The 19767-nt window shown below is 31.8% G+C and overlaps 1 protein-coding gene across 3 annotated transcripts in view; it reads right to left on the reverse strand.

Moving 5' to 3' along the window:
- The window catches only part of Nf1 (neurofibromin 1), a 400961-nt gene that overhangs the window by 201326 nt on the left and 179868 nt on the right, over window positions 1-19767 (reverse strand). For all 3 annotated transcript variants that reach the window (XM_085820392.1, XM_085820391.1, XM_085820393.1), the window contains exons 22-23: window positions 16109-16248; window positions 15670-16002 (exon numbers count right to left, since the gene is read on the reverse strand). In XM_085820392.1, the coding sequence (XP_085676518.1) occupies window positions 15670-16002; window positions 16109-16248 (473 nt within the window). The remainder of the gene's footprint in view (window positions 1-15669; window positions 16003-16108; window positions 16249-19767) is intronic.

Raw genomic sequence — 19767 nt, forward strand, 5'->3', positions numbered from 1 at the left:
TGTTCTCTCACACACAAAGCAAAAGTGTGCCATAGTTTCACTAATGAAATACTTCTGTTTTCTTTCATATGTAATCTAAACCCAAACTAAGCATTTTTCAAAAAGCCAAAAATCCCTTTCCTGGGTGCAACTAATGAAGTATAATACCAAACTACATAAAAATCGCGAGAAATTTAAAGAGTAAGAGAAATTTGAGAGAAATATTGTGTAAAACAGGTTGGCAGGAGTAAAGTCAGGAACCTGGAGTTTCCGAATTAAACTGGGAGACTTAGCAACTCTGTTGCATGTAAACAAGTTGTTGATAGAAAAATAAGTTTTAATGCTTTCCAAAGAAAAATATTTCTATTCCATGATTCAAAAATGTAGTGAAATCCACGGTATTAAACTTTTTTAACTCCAAAATAAGGAACATTTTTAACTGGAAAGGGGAAAAACTCAATAATTACTTTCACTTGGAAAGAAGACTATAAATGAATACCCAAAAAATGTGCATACTGTTTCTAAGTTAAATCAGTGGTAGCAAGAGAATATATGCAGAAGCAGAAATCAATTGCAAAGACTTTAAATGCATCTGTAGCAACAACAAATAAAAGAATAAACAGATGTTTACAACTTAAAAAAAAAAAAAAAAGCAATGTTCATCAAAATCCATTGAATGCACCTCAACAGAGAACAATTTGTAGGACTCTGTATGAAAACTACTTAGTAGGAGATAAACGGAAATGAAGCATGGGTTTACTATAATGACTGTAGTAAAAAAACAAAAAAAGGTCTTATAGCAAATAAAGAGGGGAAAAAATATACAAGCCTGGTTCCATGAAAGCAAAGAAAATTTCAATAAGCAGTGATTGTTGCAAGATTTTCTTACAATGAGAAATTACAAGTAACAGGAGTGGGAAAAAATATTAAAATTAACATATTATTAAAAGGAAATTTCATGTCTGATATTTACAAAAATTCTATTTGTTTATCCCAATGACTTTTAAAGAGTGAAACTTTATCACGATAAAGCAACAAGTCACTCTTCACAAAGTATCACTGCATTCTTTGAAAATTGAAAACTGATAAATGTTTTGCAAATACACATTTTCAACAAATTCCAGTGAAGTCACCTGTCATTATGAACTACTGCACCTTTGATCTCTTGAAAAGAGCTCATTATAAACACAAACCCACTATGACTGATGGATTTTGGAAAGCAGTGGCAGAGAAATGGGAATCAATATCCCTCAAAATTTTATGAAAAGCCTTTCTATCATGGACAATGATGCAGACTTATAGCCCAGAAGAAAGGACTTACATTTTAGACATTAATTACATAGCCCCGAAATCATTCTAAAAATGTGCCAACATTCTCTGTATATGTAGTCTATTCGGAAAGTTTGTGGACTAATCTTATTTCTCTATATTTGATAACACTTATCTGATGACATAAGGTGGAAGGCATGAATGGAGTGACCTTCGCTTTCTTAATATAGGATAAGGTTGCGTAAGGTCATACTCCCAAAGTAAAAAGGGTATAAATCATAGGATCTATGAATAAAATAAAAGTTATGTGAGATAATAATATATTGTATTGCCATTGATGATATCAATTACATTAAAATTCTATACAATCTACTCTCTTGGATGAAGTTAATAAAATTTATAACATGAACTTAATACAACTTATGCAGTTGACTTAGGCAACCAGTATTCTAAGTCGTACCACCTAAAATTATGATATAATTTTTATTTTCTCAATTAAGTTAAGTATACAATTAACTACAACAATGACCACAAAGATATTTTTTAACTTCTTGTCAACTCGAGTACATAAGTCATGTAACCATCCTTTGCATTTTAGGCACTGAATCATATTCTCTTCATGGTCTTCCTCACAAATATTACAGAGAGACAAAGATGATGTGAAACAACACGACTGACTAGGGAGCAATTTGTTTTGCCTGTTATATTATGTCTAATATTTAAAAGGTACGACTTGCTCAGCCTTACCCTACATGTTACAAGGGGAAACAACTTTATAATAAAATTGCATAGATAATTAATAGAAATGTTAATAAAATTGCATAGAATAGTCAATAAATAGGTTATAAATGGCTTCATAAATAAAAATGGAACATGTACCTGTATAATGATCAGTTTTATCTTTCCATGTAATCCATACCTATATTGAAACACTAATCATGTATAAAAGCCAAAATATTTGTTGTACAAATGTCTTAGGGTTGATGCTGCAGCTACAAAGGAAACTTTAGGCCCATATATATACGTATACATATATATATATATATATATCAAATATGAAACATACAAACCAAAGTGAGCTTTAAAGGGCCTAAAATGTCATTTACAGCTGAATTCAGACCATATGAAGGCTGTTAAAAAAAGCTGATATCTTCATGGCAGTGTCAAGACGCCCTATGCAGCTGAAACTATATGTAACAACTTGATAGGCTGATCTATTTTTATTGAACAGTAACCCAAAATTGCAACTATACATCATTGTATGACCCAGCAGTGATGTAATGTACTTTCACTCCTCAAATCTACTAATAAATAATGACGAATTTGCACATGCATACGTCTGTATGTTCCTCACATTGTGAAGCCTATAGCCATCAGAATTTGAAAACACACAGTCCTCCACCCAAACATGAACATCTCAAAGCTGGAATTAGAAATATGATTTCTATTTATTTCATATTTAGTGTGAATTTAAGTAATTTTTAATTAAAAACTCAGAGATTTTATAAGGTTTGTAATGCCATTTTGCAAAGTGTAAGATATTTATGTTTCAAATTTAATTAGAAAACTCAGTGACATAAAAGAAATGTGTTGCCCCTGAGCAAACTGGAATATATTAATATATTTGTCTTTTGAATTCAATCGCATTGTAGCACTTAGAACCACCAAATTTTGAATACACATAATCCTCCACCCAACCATGTACACTTTAAAGACCGAATTTTGAATTTATTTTATATCTTGTTCAAAATTTAATAGAAACTTTTGAATAAAAACTCAGTAATATAAAAGTTTTGTGCAGGCTGCAGGGCCAAGGTGTTTTATGTCTTGCTGTTTCTGAGCTTTCAGTGTTTTCAGCAAATTCTTACTTGTAGTGACATCTAGGGCTCAAACCAAAAGTGCAATGCAAGAGGCTGCTTCACCTTCAGGACAGAATCTGAACTTGTTTAATGCCAGTGTAATTCTTTACCTTGCCATGAAAGAACTTTTGTGATGAATTCAAGTAATTCAACTCTTTCAAATTTGTAAGCATAGGCTCGCTCTGCAGGTTGCTATAGCTTTATACCGTCAGTGGCAAAATGTACGATATTTATGTTTTAAATTTAACCAGAAAACTCAACAATATGAAAAAAGTGTCAGGCCACTCAGTAAAAGATACAATATTTGTCTTTCAAATTTGTTCTACTATAACACACTAAGCAATTTAAAAGCAATAAATACAGATTTGTTCAGTTATTATTAATTACTAGCTGGATCCATGAAACTGCATTAGCTTAATTTGTTAAAATCACTGCATTCCCCCCCCCCTGTGAAAAATAAGGATATTTAGCAAAGAAATACATCAAGTGACCATGTGAATGTTGACATTTATCAGAGAATGTAAACATTCTCCAGGTTTCGGTCTTTCATGGTAATATACATATTTCCCCCTTTACAGTGCAACAGATTATATTTTTCCCAATTTCCTATAAGTATTTCTCCATCACACACACACACACATATATATATATTTGGTCAATTAATAATACATAGACATCCGAGAAGAGTAATCGATTTATGTATGTAGTGTTGCTTCAGTTCCGTCAAGTTTCTAATTAAATTTAGTGAAAGCAGAATGGCAACACTTTCTAGTCTCCGCGACAAAGAAATTAAAGCAATAAGTGCGTCTGTCGCCAAGGTAAGCGTTAAAGTTCCTCCTTTTTGGAAGCCAGATCCTAAAATATGGTTTATTCAACTAGAAGCACAATTTAGAAATGCAAAAATTAGTGCAGATCAAGCAAAATATGATTATGTTATAAGTTCCATTGCACCCGATATTTTGTCACAGGTATCTGATATTTCGCTAAGTCCACCACAAGATAATAAATATGAGGCAATTAAAAATAGACTAATTTCATTATATGCTGATTCAGAGACTCAAAAAACCCAAAAATTACTGAGTGAAATAGAACTGGGTGACAAAAAGCCATCTCAATTGCTGTGTGAGATGCGTAATTTGGCGGGTGATAAAGTAACAGATACTTTCCTAAAAACATTATGGCTACAACGTTTATCCGTTAATTTGTGCAGCATTATATCTGTTAGTAGTGAAGATTTGTCAAAAGTGGCTACAATGGCTGATAAGATTTGGGAATTAAACCCTGTTACTCCCCAAATAGCTGCTGCTTCATCCATAACGGTAAAAATGGAAGCGATTGAAAGTTTACAAAAACAGGTTAGTGAACTTAGCTTACAAGTTTCTGCTTTAAACAAGCAACGCCACAGCCGTCCCTATCGCCGTAACCGATCCAAATCAAGAGATAGGAGTTACAGTGGTAACAGATCTAGTGATATTTGTTACTATAATAAAAAATTTGGTGATAAGTCATTTAAGTGTAAACAACCCTGCAACTACTCATCAAAATCACAGACAAATAGTCCGGAAAACCAGCTCCCCATCTCTCAGTGACGACGGAGGGACAAGGGGTGCAGATGAGTCGTCTTTTTATCAGTGACAAAGAATCGGCTACCCAATTTTTAATAGATACTGGGGCAGAAATTTCTGTCACTCCTCCCTTACCTGCAGATAAAAAAAAATCTCAAAATTAGAACTCTTTGCTGCAAATGACGAAAATTAAAACACATGGCCAAAAATTACTCAAGCTTGATCTTGGACTCAGATGATCATTCACATGGCCTTTTGTAATTGCGGAGGTAAACAAACTGACAATAGGCATGGATTTTCTTGCCAATTTTAACCTTTTGGTAGATTCTAAAAATCGCAAGTTGATTGATGGTACTACATTCTTAACAACCAATGGAACTCCTTGTTTTCAAAATAACAATAATAATATTTTAATTTTAAATGCCGTAAATGATCCATATAAATGTATCATTAACGATTTTCCAGATTTGTTAAAACTCAATGTAGTTAATAATAAAGTTAAAAATCATAACATCGAACATTATATCGAAACCAGAGGTCCACCAGTTTACGGTAAAGCCAGGAGACTATCAGCTGAGAAACTCAAAGCGGCTAAAAATGAGTTTGAATTTATGCAGGCCATCCAAAAGTAACTGGTCGAGGCCACTACATCTCGCTATGAAGAAATCAAGTGATTGGAGACCTTGTGGAGACTATCGAACGTTAAACAACGTCACTATTCCTGATAGATACCCTCTCCCATTTTTAACACATTGAAGTTCCATTTTAGCTGGAAAAAGAGTTTTCTCATCCATAGACCTCATTAGAGCGTACCAACAAATTCCAGTTCGCGAAGAAGATATACCGAAAACGGCCATTCTCACTCCCTTTGGCTTATTCTCACGTATTCCTATACAACATTAACTCTTTAACTGTCGAGTTATTTTGTTGATTTGGGTACACAAATTGTCAAATTTTTTCATTGGAAAAATCAAATGTTTAGTACAAAATAAAATATACTTAAGTAGTTAAAAATTGATATTTTGAAGTACATGGGTAAAATTTTTTAAGTTTTGTAGCCACTGCGTATTTTCTTGAGGCAGCTGCTACTCAATATGGCAGTTGTAAAGTTCGCTTTTAGCGGAGCATTATTTTCTAAAAATGAAACAAATTATTTTCTAAAAAACAAATAAATGAAAAAAAAAATAAAAGTGAATACCTATTCGAAGTTCAGTAATTCAGTCTTGTGTGGTACACTTTTCCAAGCACAAACCAACTCCACATTCACTACACCAGAATCATGTTTCCTTCCTTATCTTTTTCCCATTTTTATCCTTTTTCGAACAACACACTTTGCACTGTCTTGTAGGCTCATGTTTCACAGGAGTAGGAGGAATATAGAAAATAAAATGTCGTTCAGTAAGACGGGCAGGGTTATCTGCCAACATTCTTTTGTCTGTAGTCATTCATTTGTAGGTGGTCTGCCAACATTCTTTTGTCCAGAAGCTGCATCATCATATTTATGTAAAAGCTCTTCTACAACTTGGATTCGAAATTCTAAAAATGTAATACGTTTCCCAACTACATTTTTATAGAGTAAATATGACTTCCAAAGTATCTTGTCTAGTAAATGTAAAAATATCTTTTTATAATATTTTTATGACGTTTTCGGATTGTTGGATGAAAGGATATTTCCTAATCACAGCGATCTACACCACCCATAGTTAGACTGTAGTCAGAAACAATCTTCAGCTTGAGTATATCTTCATTTTTTTTTTTATTTTTTATTTTTGAGGCTGACCGTGGAAGTATCATGAATACTGCTCATCAGACACACATCCTTCATCTTCGGTTGAAGAATCTAAATCATCTATATAACGTTTCAAAGAGCTGGACGCCATTTTACAACAAAAAGATCCCGTGCACTTTGAACCAAAGAACTTATAACCTCTAACCTTTGAAATCTTCAGTAAAGTGCTGTTATCTATTGAATTGAGCGCACATTAACTTTTCCCGAGATACAGTCGGGTTTGACAAAGAAATGAAGCCAAAATAAACGTCTCCCGATATATATTCGGGTATAACAATACGATGCACTCAAAAAAAATTACCCCGAGTAATACTCGGGCGTGACATTTTCGAACACCAATGCTGTGCCTGAGATAATCTCGGGCATGACAGTTAAAAGGTTAATAATTCGTCACTACAGCCTGTCTATCTTAGACCGTATCCTGTAAGAGCAAGAAAGGATAAGTACTTCGATATTGAAATCCAAGGAAAAGTTAAAAGAGTTTCAATAGACAGACTAAAGCCATGTTTCCTAGTGCAAGATTCTGATACTCCTTTTCAAAACTACCATTCCAAGAAAGCGGAACTTGGGGAAACATCTGCACTCAAGAACACTGAAGAAAATTCAGAAACTCATCATGAAACCAAGACTACTAGAACCGGCAGACATGTAAAGTTTCCCAGTCACTTTAAAGACTATCTTCCATAATCGCTGTCATTAGGAAGGGGGTGTGTAGTGTCGCTTCAGTTCCGTCAAGTTTCTAATTAAATTTAGTTAAAGAGGAATGGCAACACTTTCCAGTCTCCGCGAAGAACGAAGTAAACAAACTTTGGTTTTCTGTAACGCGATTCTACGTGCATGTAAAATGTAAATAAATCTTATGAATAAGAATCTATAACTTCGTAAGGAATAAAATATTGGTTCCATTGGAGTCAGAGAAGTGTTATTTTCCTATATTTGCACACCAGACACTTCAATGTAAAAACAGATTAAGTTAATTTAAAAGTATAATAATGAAATACAGTCAAAAGTTGTTAATCTGGACTTGTCGGGACTTCGGCGATTCCGGATTATAGATCACCAGTTTAAATCTGGTAAGATGGCATGCAGAAATTATAAAATTAAAAATATGAAACCTTAATTTATGAAATAAAGAACAATTATGATCTATAGGGTATCAAAATTTACAAAAAAAAAAAAAAGCTTAATATTTATTTGTTTACTTAATTAAACATTTCTTTCAATGTAAGTTGTTTAAGTTGCTTCGTTTTTTATGTGATAATACATTCTCTTTAATTCTATAAACAGACATAATTTCTTGTTTAGTTACATAGTTCCGCTGTTCAAGTCCTATAATTGCTCTCTCGAGAATACCGACTAATTTGTTAATCAAAATTTTTTTGTTTTCAATAACCTCTGTCACTTTCTTCGCTTTCGGAAGCGAATTATAATGATGACGAACTTGATTTAAATCATATCAAAGACGGAGTACATCGAGATGAAATACTACATTTAATAAGGAATTATAAGCCAAATAAAATAAAAACATCTGCCCTGAAGATAAGGATAGTGCTGACAGATCAACTTCCAATTCATTGCGCACCGCCGCAGCGTTAAAGTTTAGATAAACAAAGGATATGCCTTTATCCATTTTTTGCAGCAGTTCCACTTTTTGTTTAATGGACTTCGAAACATACTTTCGCTTTGTAGATTCTTTACATATTAGTAAATATATATCAGAAATTCTATTTGACATAATCGAAAGTTCAAGCTTACTTTTATAAAATTGCTCTAACAGTCTGCAAAAAATAATAAGCGGAATCCAATTCGAAGATTAAGGAACAACGCAATCTGCAACATTAACTGAATTAGATAATTTTAGCTTAGCTTATACCATCCGTTATACATTAAACGCACATTCGTAAACGTATTTTGCGCACGTGCACACGCATATTCATAGCCGTTAAGGTCTTACGCATCTGCGTCAATGCGACGCATTCGCAGAAAGTTTGTAGCCTTGAGGTCCGGATTATGGGTATCCGAATTAACGACTTTTGACTGTACTTTACAAACAATACTACAAATCCAATAAGGAATATTTTTCATTATTAAGTGAAATTCACTAATGAAAAATAAAAAATTAAAAAAGAAGAAGAAGAATGGGGTATATAAAGCTGCAAAATATCAAATTTTTGTTATTATGATACTTTTACAAGTTATTCTTATTTGCATATTTTTGCTATGATTTAAAATTAATTACTGGCATTTAATATATTTTATTTTAAATAAAATTTGTATGTCACAAGTTTAAATTAAAGCTCTCTGTAATTTTTGTGGGGGGCGCCTTATTGGTTCACTATACAAATGAATTGTCACTGTGTCTTTGAAACACATTCATTATTTTAACAACAAAAATAATTAATGTATTAATAAATTACTAAATGATTAAAATTTTAAATGCTGAAAGAGGCATGAGTTTTTAAAACCTAATGTGATAATCTGGCATATAATAAATGAGATTTATTAATAATAATGAATCGTAATAGAATACATGTAAATTCCAAGCTTTCTGAATGAATCATTTGATTCAAATCATATCTGCCTACAAAATGTCCTTTATGTATAATTTATAACTGTGCAACTTACTGTTAGGTACTTAGATTTTTTGCAAGATAATATTGCATTACCATTATTATTACTACTATATTACATTATAGGCTATCAATATTATAAGACTGAGGATGTCTTAAAGAAGTAGTATTTTTTAATCTATTAGTATCAAAAAATAATAATTGCTTACCTGCAAACTTTACAAAAACTTAAGAATTAATTGTTTATAGCATAGTTACGTTTTACATTATAAAACAGGTGTTATTTGTTATTACAATTTCCTATTGTATTGTTAGATGTATACATATACAAAAATATATATATGACATTTTAATATGTCAAAATAATAAAATGCTAATTGCACATTTTATCCTTTTTTACAAGGTGCAGATTATCTCATATTTTTTATATAATATTAATTTGAATCACATGAATAAATGATATGTCAACTGATATGCTGATGTCTTTATAATTCATTTGCATAGCCTGAGAAAAATTTTAGTGGAATTCAGTAATTAATTATTGGTCGGCTAATATTTTTGTCTTGAAAATAATGTGGCCTAATTTTTCTTTTAGTGTTAATTTCATAAAGATTATTCAAAAACATAACTAACCATGTATATAAGTAACCATAAAAATATTTTAAGTACATATATCGGATAATAAAAATTAAAAATAAATATTCACATTAATTATACAGACAGTATCATGTGTGACTCTTAGCACTGTACATGCATGCATGCACACACACACATGCTTATTTACTATACAAGAACCATTTTTCAGACCAAGAAACAGGAAAATTCAACCATTACCTTGCCAGGACTTGAACCATAGATTTTCTAATCACTGTTATGTTAAATACTTACACACTGAGAGGATGCACAGGGAAATTTGGTAATTCTTTACACTCATTCTCTATTTTATGGGGTGACTGGGTAAAGCCATTAGCTCTATTCAACCAAACCGGACTTATATTTTAGTTCAGTTGGTACCATTAAATTATATATTTTTTTCATATATGTACTGAGAGGAATCAAAGGGCAGCTTAAGATGGGATTAACCCTTTGTGTCGAACAATAATGTATTGTAGAGACATTAGGTTAATTGGAAAACCTGGAGAGATGAAAAATGAGCAACCGCCTTCGCAGGAATTTGAACCATGGACTTCTGGAATACCGGACCAGCATGCAGAACCACGAAGGCTCGCCAAGAAGGTGGAAGAACTACCTTATAGTATCACTGTTTGCAATATTTGCAAAATGCGGCGACAACAATATATATCGTTGCATATTTGATGGCGTCTTACTATTTGCATTGCAAGAGAACTCTATCTAAAAATAAATTTATAAAATGTTATAGATATTCTAATTTCAGCAAAAGAATTAAAAAATTGTTTTGGTGTTTTTTAGAATGTTTTAAAATTGATATTACTTGTAGTATGATTTTCAATAAATATTGATATACAATTGGCATTACCTTATTCTTTCTTCATTTCGTAATATGCTGCTTTTTGAATTTTGTAAATATCATTCTTAGATTGGTTTTTATGAGCTTTTTCCCAAACCTTAGTGTATTTATCAAATCAATTTAGTATTTTTCACATAGGTACAACACTTTCGCTTGGCATTAAAAGGGGCACTTATCTTTCACTAAATACTTATCTTTTAGTTCCCAGCTGGATATGAAAACTGCTTATACCATGAATAGGAATATATCACACAAAAAAATTTCTTGAAGTAACTTATGTATAATAAGCCAGTTCCATATATTATCGACTTAAATTCATAGGGTTTATAAGATCCTTGATACTTTAAATACATCAAAAATGACAGATTAATGTCAGAATTTCTAATTTTATAAACCATTACATAAGTTATGAATAGGTGTCAATTTCATGTGCTTTGTGTTGTTTTCTGCTTATCACACAAGCAATCCTTAACAAATGAATTCTATTCAGCTAGCCCAGTGATCGGCAAACTGCGGCTCCAGAGCCGCATGTGGCTCTTTAGCTCCTTAAGTGCGGCTCTGGTACAAATATCCACGGAAGGTGCAATAATATTTTCATTAAAAAAAAAATTTACATCTTATTATGTAAGAAAAAAATTACATCTTATTATGATAAATTAAAATTCTTCTATAAATCGAGAACATGTATAATTTTTTGTTCGAGTCAAAAGATAGATAGGTAATTAAAATTTTATATTGTTGTAAAAATACGTAACGAACATCGAGTTTAATTTTATTAGTTTTCGTAAACGTAAACATAAACCATGTATAAGCTACCGGCATGTGCGTGCATACATTTTATAAAGTAGTTAAGGTACAAATTGGCATCACAGAGCAACAGTTGCAGTGTGAACAGTTTTGTCTTATCTACCTTGTCTGCCATTGTCCTGTCTTATTAAAAAGTTGTTGTACTTTTTAATCTAGCTGCACATCTTACCGGTATTTTTATACGATTTTATTACACCTGCTATGTATGTTTGTGGTTCCGGTACAAAATTTGTAATCGATTTTTCGATAACTTCTATTTGTCCAAATGTTGGAAGTTTTCTTCCATTTTCGATCATCTTAAAAGTTTTGTTATTCTGATGATGGAAAAAATTATTTTTTTCTTTTTATTGCAGTTACATATATTAATAAAATTGTATTATTTAAAAAGATTTTTTAAATTTTTATTTTCATTAATTTAATAATGATAATAATTTTGTACTGGTGTCTTTAGAAAAAATATATTTGGAATATTTTTATAGGCACCCCAATTAACTTGGCTACCAAAAAAAAGCAAAGAAAAACGGAAGATGAAAACTGCGAATTTAAAGTTGAGTGGACCGAGAATTTTGCGTTTATTCAAAACTTGAATGGACTTCCGACACGTCTTATTTGTAAGGAGAAATTCGCGCATAACAATAAGTCAAATTTAGAGAGACACCTTACAAGAAAGTACGCGTCATTTAGCACTAAATATCCTACCACCGGTGACACAAAGGAAGAAAGCAGTTGAGGAACTTCAGAGGAGTCGTCAACTTCTGTGTTTAATAACTGGATGCAATCTTCCAGCAATATTAATATGGCAAGTTTTGTTTGTAGCCAAGAGATTGCTAAGAGAGGAAAACTGTACATAGATGACAAATACATAAAAATTGTTTTATAAATGCATTCGAAAAGCTATTTCGGCATTTTAAGAAAAAAGCAGATATTCTGAAAAGAATTAAAGAGTTACCATTGTCTGAAAAAACCATTAAAGATAGAACAATTAAAATGTGTTCGAATATAACCACCCAGCATATCGAAGATCTGAAATTGGTTTCAGCTTTATCAATAGCAGATGACGAGTCTTGTGACATAAATGATACAGCGCAAGTTTCACTTTTTGTAAGATTTATGTCTCATTCAGGCCCTAAAGAAGAACTTTTAAGGATTATTGCCACTCAAAGGTCAGATGCGTGGAGAAGATATTGCCAATGCTGTAATTGAGTGTTATAAATAAGCACCATATTCCCCTCGAATTGTCGATTTCAATAGATGGGGCCAAAAGTATGAACGGCGTAAGAAAAGGGGTTGTTGCTATTTTGAAAGAAAAAAATTAATCACGAGATACTTGTTTACCATTGTATCATTCACCAAGAAGCGCTTTGTGCACAAACATTTCCGGAAGAAATTTGTAAAGTTATGGAATTAGTGATTACCATTATTAACTCCATTTTAGCTGAAGCTCTTAATCATCGTCTTAATAATCTCTCCATTTCAAATTTTTATTTGAAATGGAGAGTGAGTATGCTGATCTTCTGCTTCATAACAAAGTACGTTGGTTATCAAGAGGGAATGCTTTTAAACGTTTTGCGTCCATTTTTCCCGGAAATTAAAGCATTTCTCCTTGAGAAGGGCGTTTACTATCCAGAACTAACAGACGATCAGTGGATCCAAAACTTTTATTTCATGGTAGACATTACGTCTCATCTAAATCAGCTTAATTGTAAATGACAAGGGAAAGGAAACAATTTTTTTTTTTTTTTTTTTATGATAGAAGAAGTAATAACATTTGAAAAAAAATTATACATTTTTGCACAGGATTTTGAAAGGGAAACACTGTTTCACTTTCCGAGCCTGCTGAAGCATCGCCAATAAAATAATTCTTCTATTGATAAACATCATTTTAAAACAATAATTTTAAATATGAGGGAAGCATTTCTCAGCAGGTTTCAAGAATTTAAAAACAGCAGAGCAATTTTAGCATTTGTCAAAAATCCTCTTAATGTTACGATAATCGAGTTGAAATCTTCTCCTTTTGAAATTGACATTGGTAGCTTTGAAATACAATTGCTGAATTAAAAAAACAAGGAGATATGGTGCTCTAAATTCAAACATCTTTGTCTTGAACTGGAAATATTGGACAAGAAAAATGTGATCTTAGTTCACAACACAAGTGGTCTGCTTTGAATGACCTGGAGAAGGAAGACATGATCATTTTCAATGCTTGAAATAGTATTCCTGACTCTCACGATCAGCTGAAAAAGCTTGCATTTGTTGTTCTTTCCCTTTTCGGTTCTACATATATATGCGAACAATCTTTTTCAAGCATGAACATTATCAAGAGTAAACTGAGAAGTCGTCTTATTGATGATAACTTGGAATCATGCCTAAAATTAAAAACAACGTACAAACCTGACTTACTCAAACTTTCCAAGGAGATGCAAGCACATTGTTCGCATTAATAAATATTTATTAAGTATTAAATTTAGTTTTATTTAGTGTAGTAAAAAATTACTAAACAAGCAGATTTGGCTCCCAATTTTTTTAAAAAATTGTTGTAATGTTCATATTTGGCTCTTTGTCTAATAAGTTTGCCGACCACTGAGCTAGCCGAACAGTTGCTGGTATTAATAGAAAAAATGCATGTTTAACCAGCTGTATAATTTATAATAATACCATGCTCTATAGTTCAGGTTCTCTAAACTAACTATAACACTATTATCTTTTTTTCTCTAAATTTAATCTTTCAGTGTCAAATGAACAAGTTTCTAAAACACTGCCATTATTTGTGATAAAATAGATCAGCTGTATGGATTACATTTAAAGTTTTCTTCTTATAAATATGTGAATGTTAAAGCATTTTTCTCACTGCAGGATATTACAAAATAAAATAATATTAATTTCCTGTAAAAAGGAATTTTTAAAATTAACCCAAACTTCTTAATATACCATAAAATAATGTATTAAAAAAACTTTGAAATTTAAATTTTAAGGAGATGAGTCGTACTGCTTTTTTCCTTCACTTAATATTAGATATAATTAATATTAGGTTTTACGGATCAAAGTTGAATTTTCACGTCAGGTTCAGTATCAGTCTGAATATCAGTATGGTATTTATTTTTCTCAACAAATAAGCTGAGTGGTAAAAGTGTTGACATGGACCTGTGTGATAGTTGACGTTATTCATCTTTCAAACTGCACCAAAATTCCACTGACAGCACTAATTAAAATGTTCTTTCAAAGATGACAAATATTTCAAGAAAATATTGAATATGATTTTAAGGCCAAAAAAATACAGAGACAGCTACCTTTTAAAACCAAATAAAGTTCAAATGGTTATTTATGTTGGTCATATTGTTAACAGTTGAATATAAAACAAAAATTATGAATAAACTTTCTAGGTTTTTAAAATTTTAGCCTTTAAAACCTGCCTCCATCAGTCAGGATCACATGCTACTTAAAGTAAACGATGATTCATCAAGCGAATTTTAATATCTTTTGAGGATCATGTGATATGACAATACTTCAGTTGGCAGATGCACAGGATAGAATGCAGCATGAATTTTGATTCTCCTTGTATTTGTGTGTGTAATCTTCTAAAAATAAGTGCTTGTTATCTGGTTGGATTTCCTCATAATTTACAAGATAGCCCCAAGATGTGTGTTTTTATTTCTAATCTTGTAGAACAGTATGTGTGATGAGATGTTATAGGAATCAACAAAGTTCATCAATAAGTAAAAGCTTAACATCATAACATGACTTTAGGCTGTCGCATTTGCATTGATTATTAAGTGAAAGCAAAGGCTTATTCTTATTCCCCCCTTTTTTTTTAATTTCGTACAGGAGTTATTTACTTATTTTTTTAAATTTTGTACAGGAGTTACTTATTTATTCACTTATTTATGTTCAAGTTACTTTTTGAATGTTCTAAAGGTAAAAATGCATTCTCAGAACCCTTGAATGGTCTCTGTGAATCCCTTTCGTCAAACCATTGAATGATCTCCATGGAATCCCACAGTTTCATTGAATACTGTTTACGAAATATTGATCAAGAGTGAAAGGAAAACAAGAATTAGTGTCATCTACTGAGGAAACAGGAAAATTGAAAAAACTAATATTCTTTCTATCACAAGCATCAAAGGTATTGTCGACTTTTTAAAATATATATTCATCTTAGATTTCATTTATTACAAACACGGATGCAACAAAATTATTTCTTTTAATTCAAAATTTTCACTTTGAAAACAGTTTGTATTGTAAGTTAGTCATAAATTATTAGTTTCAATTTAAACACTATCCTCATCAATGATTTGAGGTATCTATTCACACAAAAAACCATCATGACTTGCAAAATAGCACTTACTTCAGGAATAATTGTGATTTAGCTTCCATTAAATCTCCTCTATCACTCTCCTCTGGCTGCAGTGGTAAGCCTCTCAATAAAGCTGCAACAGCTTGCATACAAGATTGATCTAGGTCTCTTGTTAAAGTCGTTACATCACCAGAATTCGGTGGAGCAAGCTGATGGCTATTACCCATTACCCAATCTGTCAAATATTCTACAAGTTTATTACGGAATTTCATTTCTTGACGGAAGGCTAAATCATCTCTTCGCACCATCATAGCTTCAACAAGTTGGCATAGTTTTGTTTTGATCTGAATGGCATGAACTGTGGTATCCAAGTGTCGTACATATCTGTGATGACATAAAAGGAAAAATATATATATATATATATATATATTTAATTACATGGTTTATAACTACTTAAGGAACAAAAATAAAATTAATATAAAAACAATACCTTACAATAGCTAACATCATTCCCTCAATACTGCTAACACCAAGATGTTCTGCAGTATGATCGACTTTATTCTCGAGTACACTTTTCAGAATAAAAATTATATGTTCTATAAATTGTGTGTTTGGTTCAGTAACAACAACCTAAAATAAATAAATAAGAGTTATGCTGTTTTATAGTTTATTAATAAAAATCACAATTTTTTTCTATATTAGATTCATTAGTATAAGAATTATTCTTCAAAACATTTGTTTGACAAGATACACTAAGACAGCCACGTTAAACTCAGCAATTCAAGTGGGCCAAACACTCATCAGTATACAAAAGAGTGAGTTGCAATGAAGAAAAGTCACTCTCATGCTTAATAATACATTTAAAAAGTATACATAATCTTAACTAATACAATAGTTCTTAACCCTCTGAGTGGCATGGGTTTTTGGATCTGTCATGAAGACATGTATTCAAAGATACTTTATTAGCTAAATTTGTATATTTACTTACTTTAGGCTCTATTTTCATAAACTTATGTTTATTAAGATGATATTTATATTATTAAAGAAAGTAAGAAAGCAAAATATCATGAATTATAAGCTAATATATAACAAATGACCAAAATCTCATGACTGGACAAAGCCGGCCATAACGCTTAGAGGGTTAAAGTAATAGAAGGAATATAAAGAAATTTGGGCATGATTATTTCTTCTCCGACATGTGGCATCTTTTTCCCGCAACCAGGTTTCAAATGGCTGGAGATATGTTGCTCACTCTAATAATTTTTCAGAACAAAGATTAGATGAATGACTGTTAATCTGGCAAGATCCAAGTTAACAGTCATTCATCTGTTCAGTCTGAAGATTTGTTCCTTTTAGTGAATGAAAAAACATGTTCGCAATGATACCTACTACCTAACATGGAATAACATATAATGCAAATTTTTGACTTTCTAAGAACCACACAGGCAAGTATTCACGAAATTTAGGTACACACAACTGAATTTTTGCTTTAAAGCCAAGTCACACAGAATTTCTATTAATTAGACCTGCGGGTTAGCACTTTTCTCAGCATTGGCTGAAAAGGGGGGTAGTTATCTTCAATACCTCTGACATCACGGAATCTTTCTTTGAATTTAGAGTTTAAACACTGATGCTTTTGGCACAAAATAGGCTCCAATTTGTTGTTTCATAACAGCCCCAACCTTTTCTATTTTCTCGAAGTCAACCTAGGACTACATACAGTATTTTAACTAATAATTTGGAATTAACTTCGAAGTTAATATATTTTATTAGCCCACATTATTATACATTATCAAATACACAGCTTAATAAGTGTTGAAATTCAACAAGAATCTTATGTTGAACTACCAAATGAATGAAAGAACAAATTTCATCTATAACATTACTTACAAGCATTTTATTATCATTTTTTATAATCATTATTATATTTAAGGAATTCAGTGGTACAAACATGATAAGACTCAAGCCATATAAGTTTAACTCAAAAAGGAAAGAGGAAAGTTCACTAAAAAATTTTATTGTTACAAAGAATGAATAAAGAATGTTCATAGAGTATAATTTAAAGATTCTACATATTTGTATACAAGTGCATGTATAACAAAGGATTATAAACACTATGAAGATTTCACTTTTTAACCTCGAGATTACTAATTCCTCAAAACCACTAATAACGAAAAATTTCTTCATTAAAGAGGTTTTTTCGAACCCAGAATCAAGTGAAATTGTTGACGAGGTTGATGATGAAACTGTGATTATGGGTGAGGAAAACTGGAAACTACTGGGGTTATGCGTAACAGTGGACAAATATGTAAACTGTGGTACCAATATAATGGTGTCAGACTTATGCACAGTTGAAGAACTGATTGAAAACAGTTTACCAAATGAACATTTAAGTAGCATGAATGAAGAAGAAAATGAAGAAATCATCCCACACAGAAAGCTGGTATTATTAACTTCTTTTCAAAGTGTTATCTACAGCACTAACTCTTCTGTGTGTAATAATACCAGCTCGAAACTATTTTGATTCACAGCACTTTGTTTAAGATTCAGAATCAAAAGACACGTCAGACAACAATGAAAATGAAATACTTTGAAAAATCATAGCTCCACAAAAAAATAAGATTAACGAGGATAGGCCTATTTAACATTGATGTAAATGGCTATCTTGCCAAAATGCCAGCTGGCCAAGACAGCGCCAAGTTGGCTATGATTTTGTTGAGTAGTTTTTCTTGCCAAATTTGGTAACATTTTGGTTTGATCCCTATACAACTGTACTCGGTCTGATTCTTATAGGTAACCGTAACTGCATCTGCCCCATGTGTAACTGTACATGTACTTCCAGTAATTTCAAGAAATGGAAGGTGCTGAAAATTTCTCATTCGCCGATGGCAAAATTATGCAAGACCTGAGCAGAGCATTAGTTCTCAGCTTTTAGTTCAGCATAGGCTTTAGAGTACTGAGAGATCTCCCTGTCAGATTTGTTTTTTGCATTGCATTTAACATTCTTATAGTTAGAAGCAATAACTACTGACTGTGCTCTGTCATACTGAGAAGAGGAGTAAAAGTACTTTGGAAAGTGTTGCACAAATGTAAAGTGTTTCTTTTTGGAAAATAAAATTTATAAAGCTATTATCAACTCTGCGTGCATTCTATCCATTACAAACCAGTACGCACATAACACTATCAATTCTGAAATAGTTTGGATTCTTCATTAAGTTTCACTTTACAGCCATTTTCTCATTAATGAGTAAATTTTTCATTCAATTTTTAAAGGTATCATCTTTGAGTTTAATTCTTGTGCAATTTTAGCCAGGTCTCAATCTTTAATTTTAATTCTTGTGTAATTTTAGCCAGGACTCATCTTCGATTTTAATTCTTCTGCAATTTTAGCCTATCATGGTAGTGTGGTTTGACATTTATCAGCTAAACTAAAACAGCACTGAAATTTCTCGTCAGGGAATATGAATCACGTTTGAAAGGAGAAATAAATAAATTTTTTATAGCTAATCACAACTGGATATTTAATCATATGTTTGATTTTTTATGTAAAAAACTATTGATACAGCTTCTTTACTTAATAAACCAGATTTCTTTGAATCTTTTTTACTTTAATAAAAAAACTTCTTTAAATAATGACATTAATTTTTCAATTATTTCATACTTCTAACATCTTATCTTTTCCACATTTCTTTATTATTTTCTTTGATAGATCAAATTGCATTTGTTTTTACTTTTCTGCACTGATTTCTTTCCACATAAATGATTCCACTTCTTCAACAGCTGAATTTTTTTTTTTTTTTTTTCAAAAGAGACACTTTATAAGATATTTCTCCCACCTTCCTAGCGTGCCTTCATGGTGTAGTGGTTCTGCACGGTGGGCCGGTATTTCAGAGGTACGTGGTTCGAATCTCGGCGAAGGCAATTGCTAATTTTTCCTCTTGTCTGCTTTCAAAAATCCTAATGTCTCTACAGTGGTGCCCAAACTAAAAGGCTGTTGGATGAGGATTCTCCACACCCAGGATTTGGAGACTGGGACCCCTATAAACCCCAGTCGCCCTCTAAATAGGTACTCCATTTTAGTCACAGCCCCATATGTAAAATGCGTATCCAAGTGTTACATGAGCATATCCGAAATCTGCATGGGGAATG

Source organism: Stegodyphus dumicola, chromosome 7 (assembly GCF_044657685.1).
Source record: "Stegodyphus dumicola isolate Sdum_Otavi_A_Nest chromosome 7, ASM4465768v1".
Classification (NCBI taxonomy): domain Eukaryota; kingdom Metazoa; phylum Arthropoda; class Arachnida; order Araneae; family Eresidae; genus Stegodyphus; species Stegodyphus dumicola.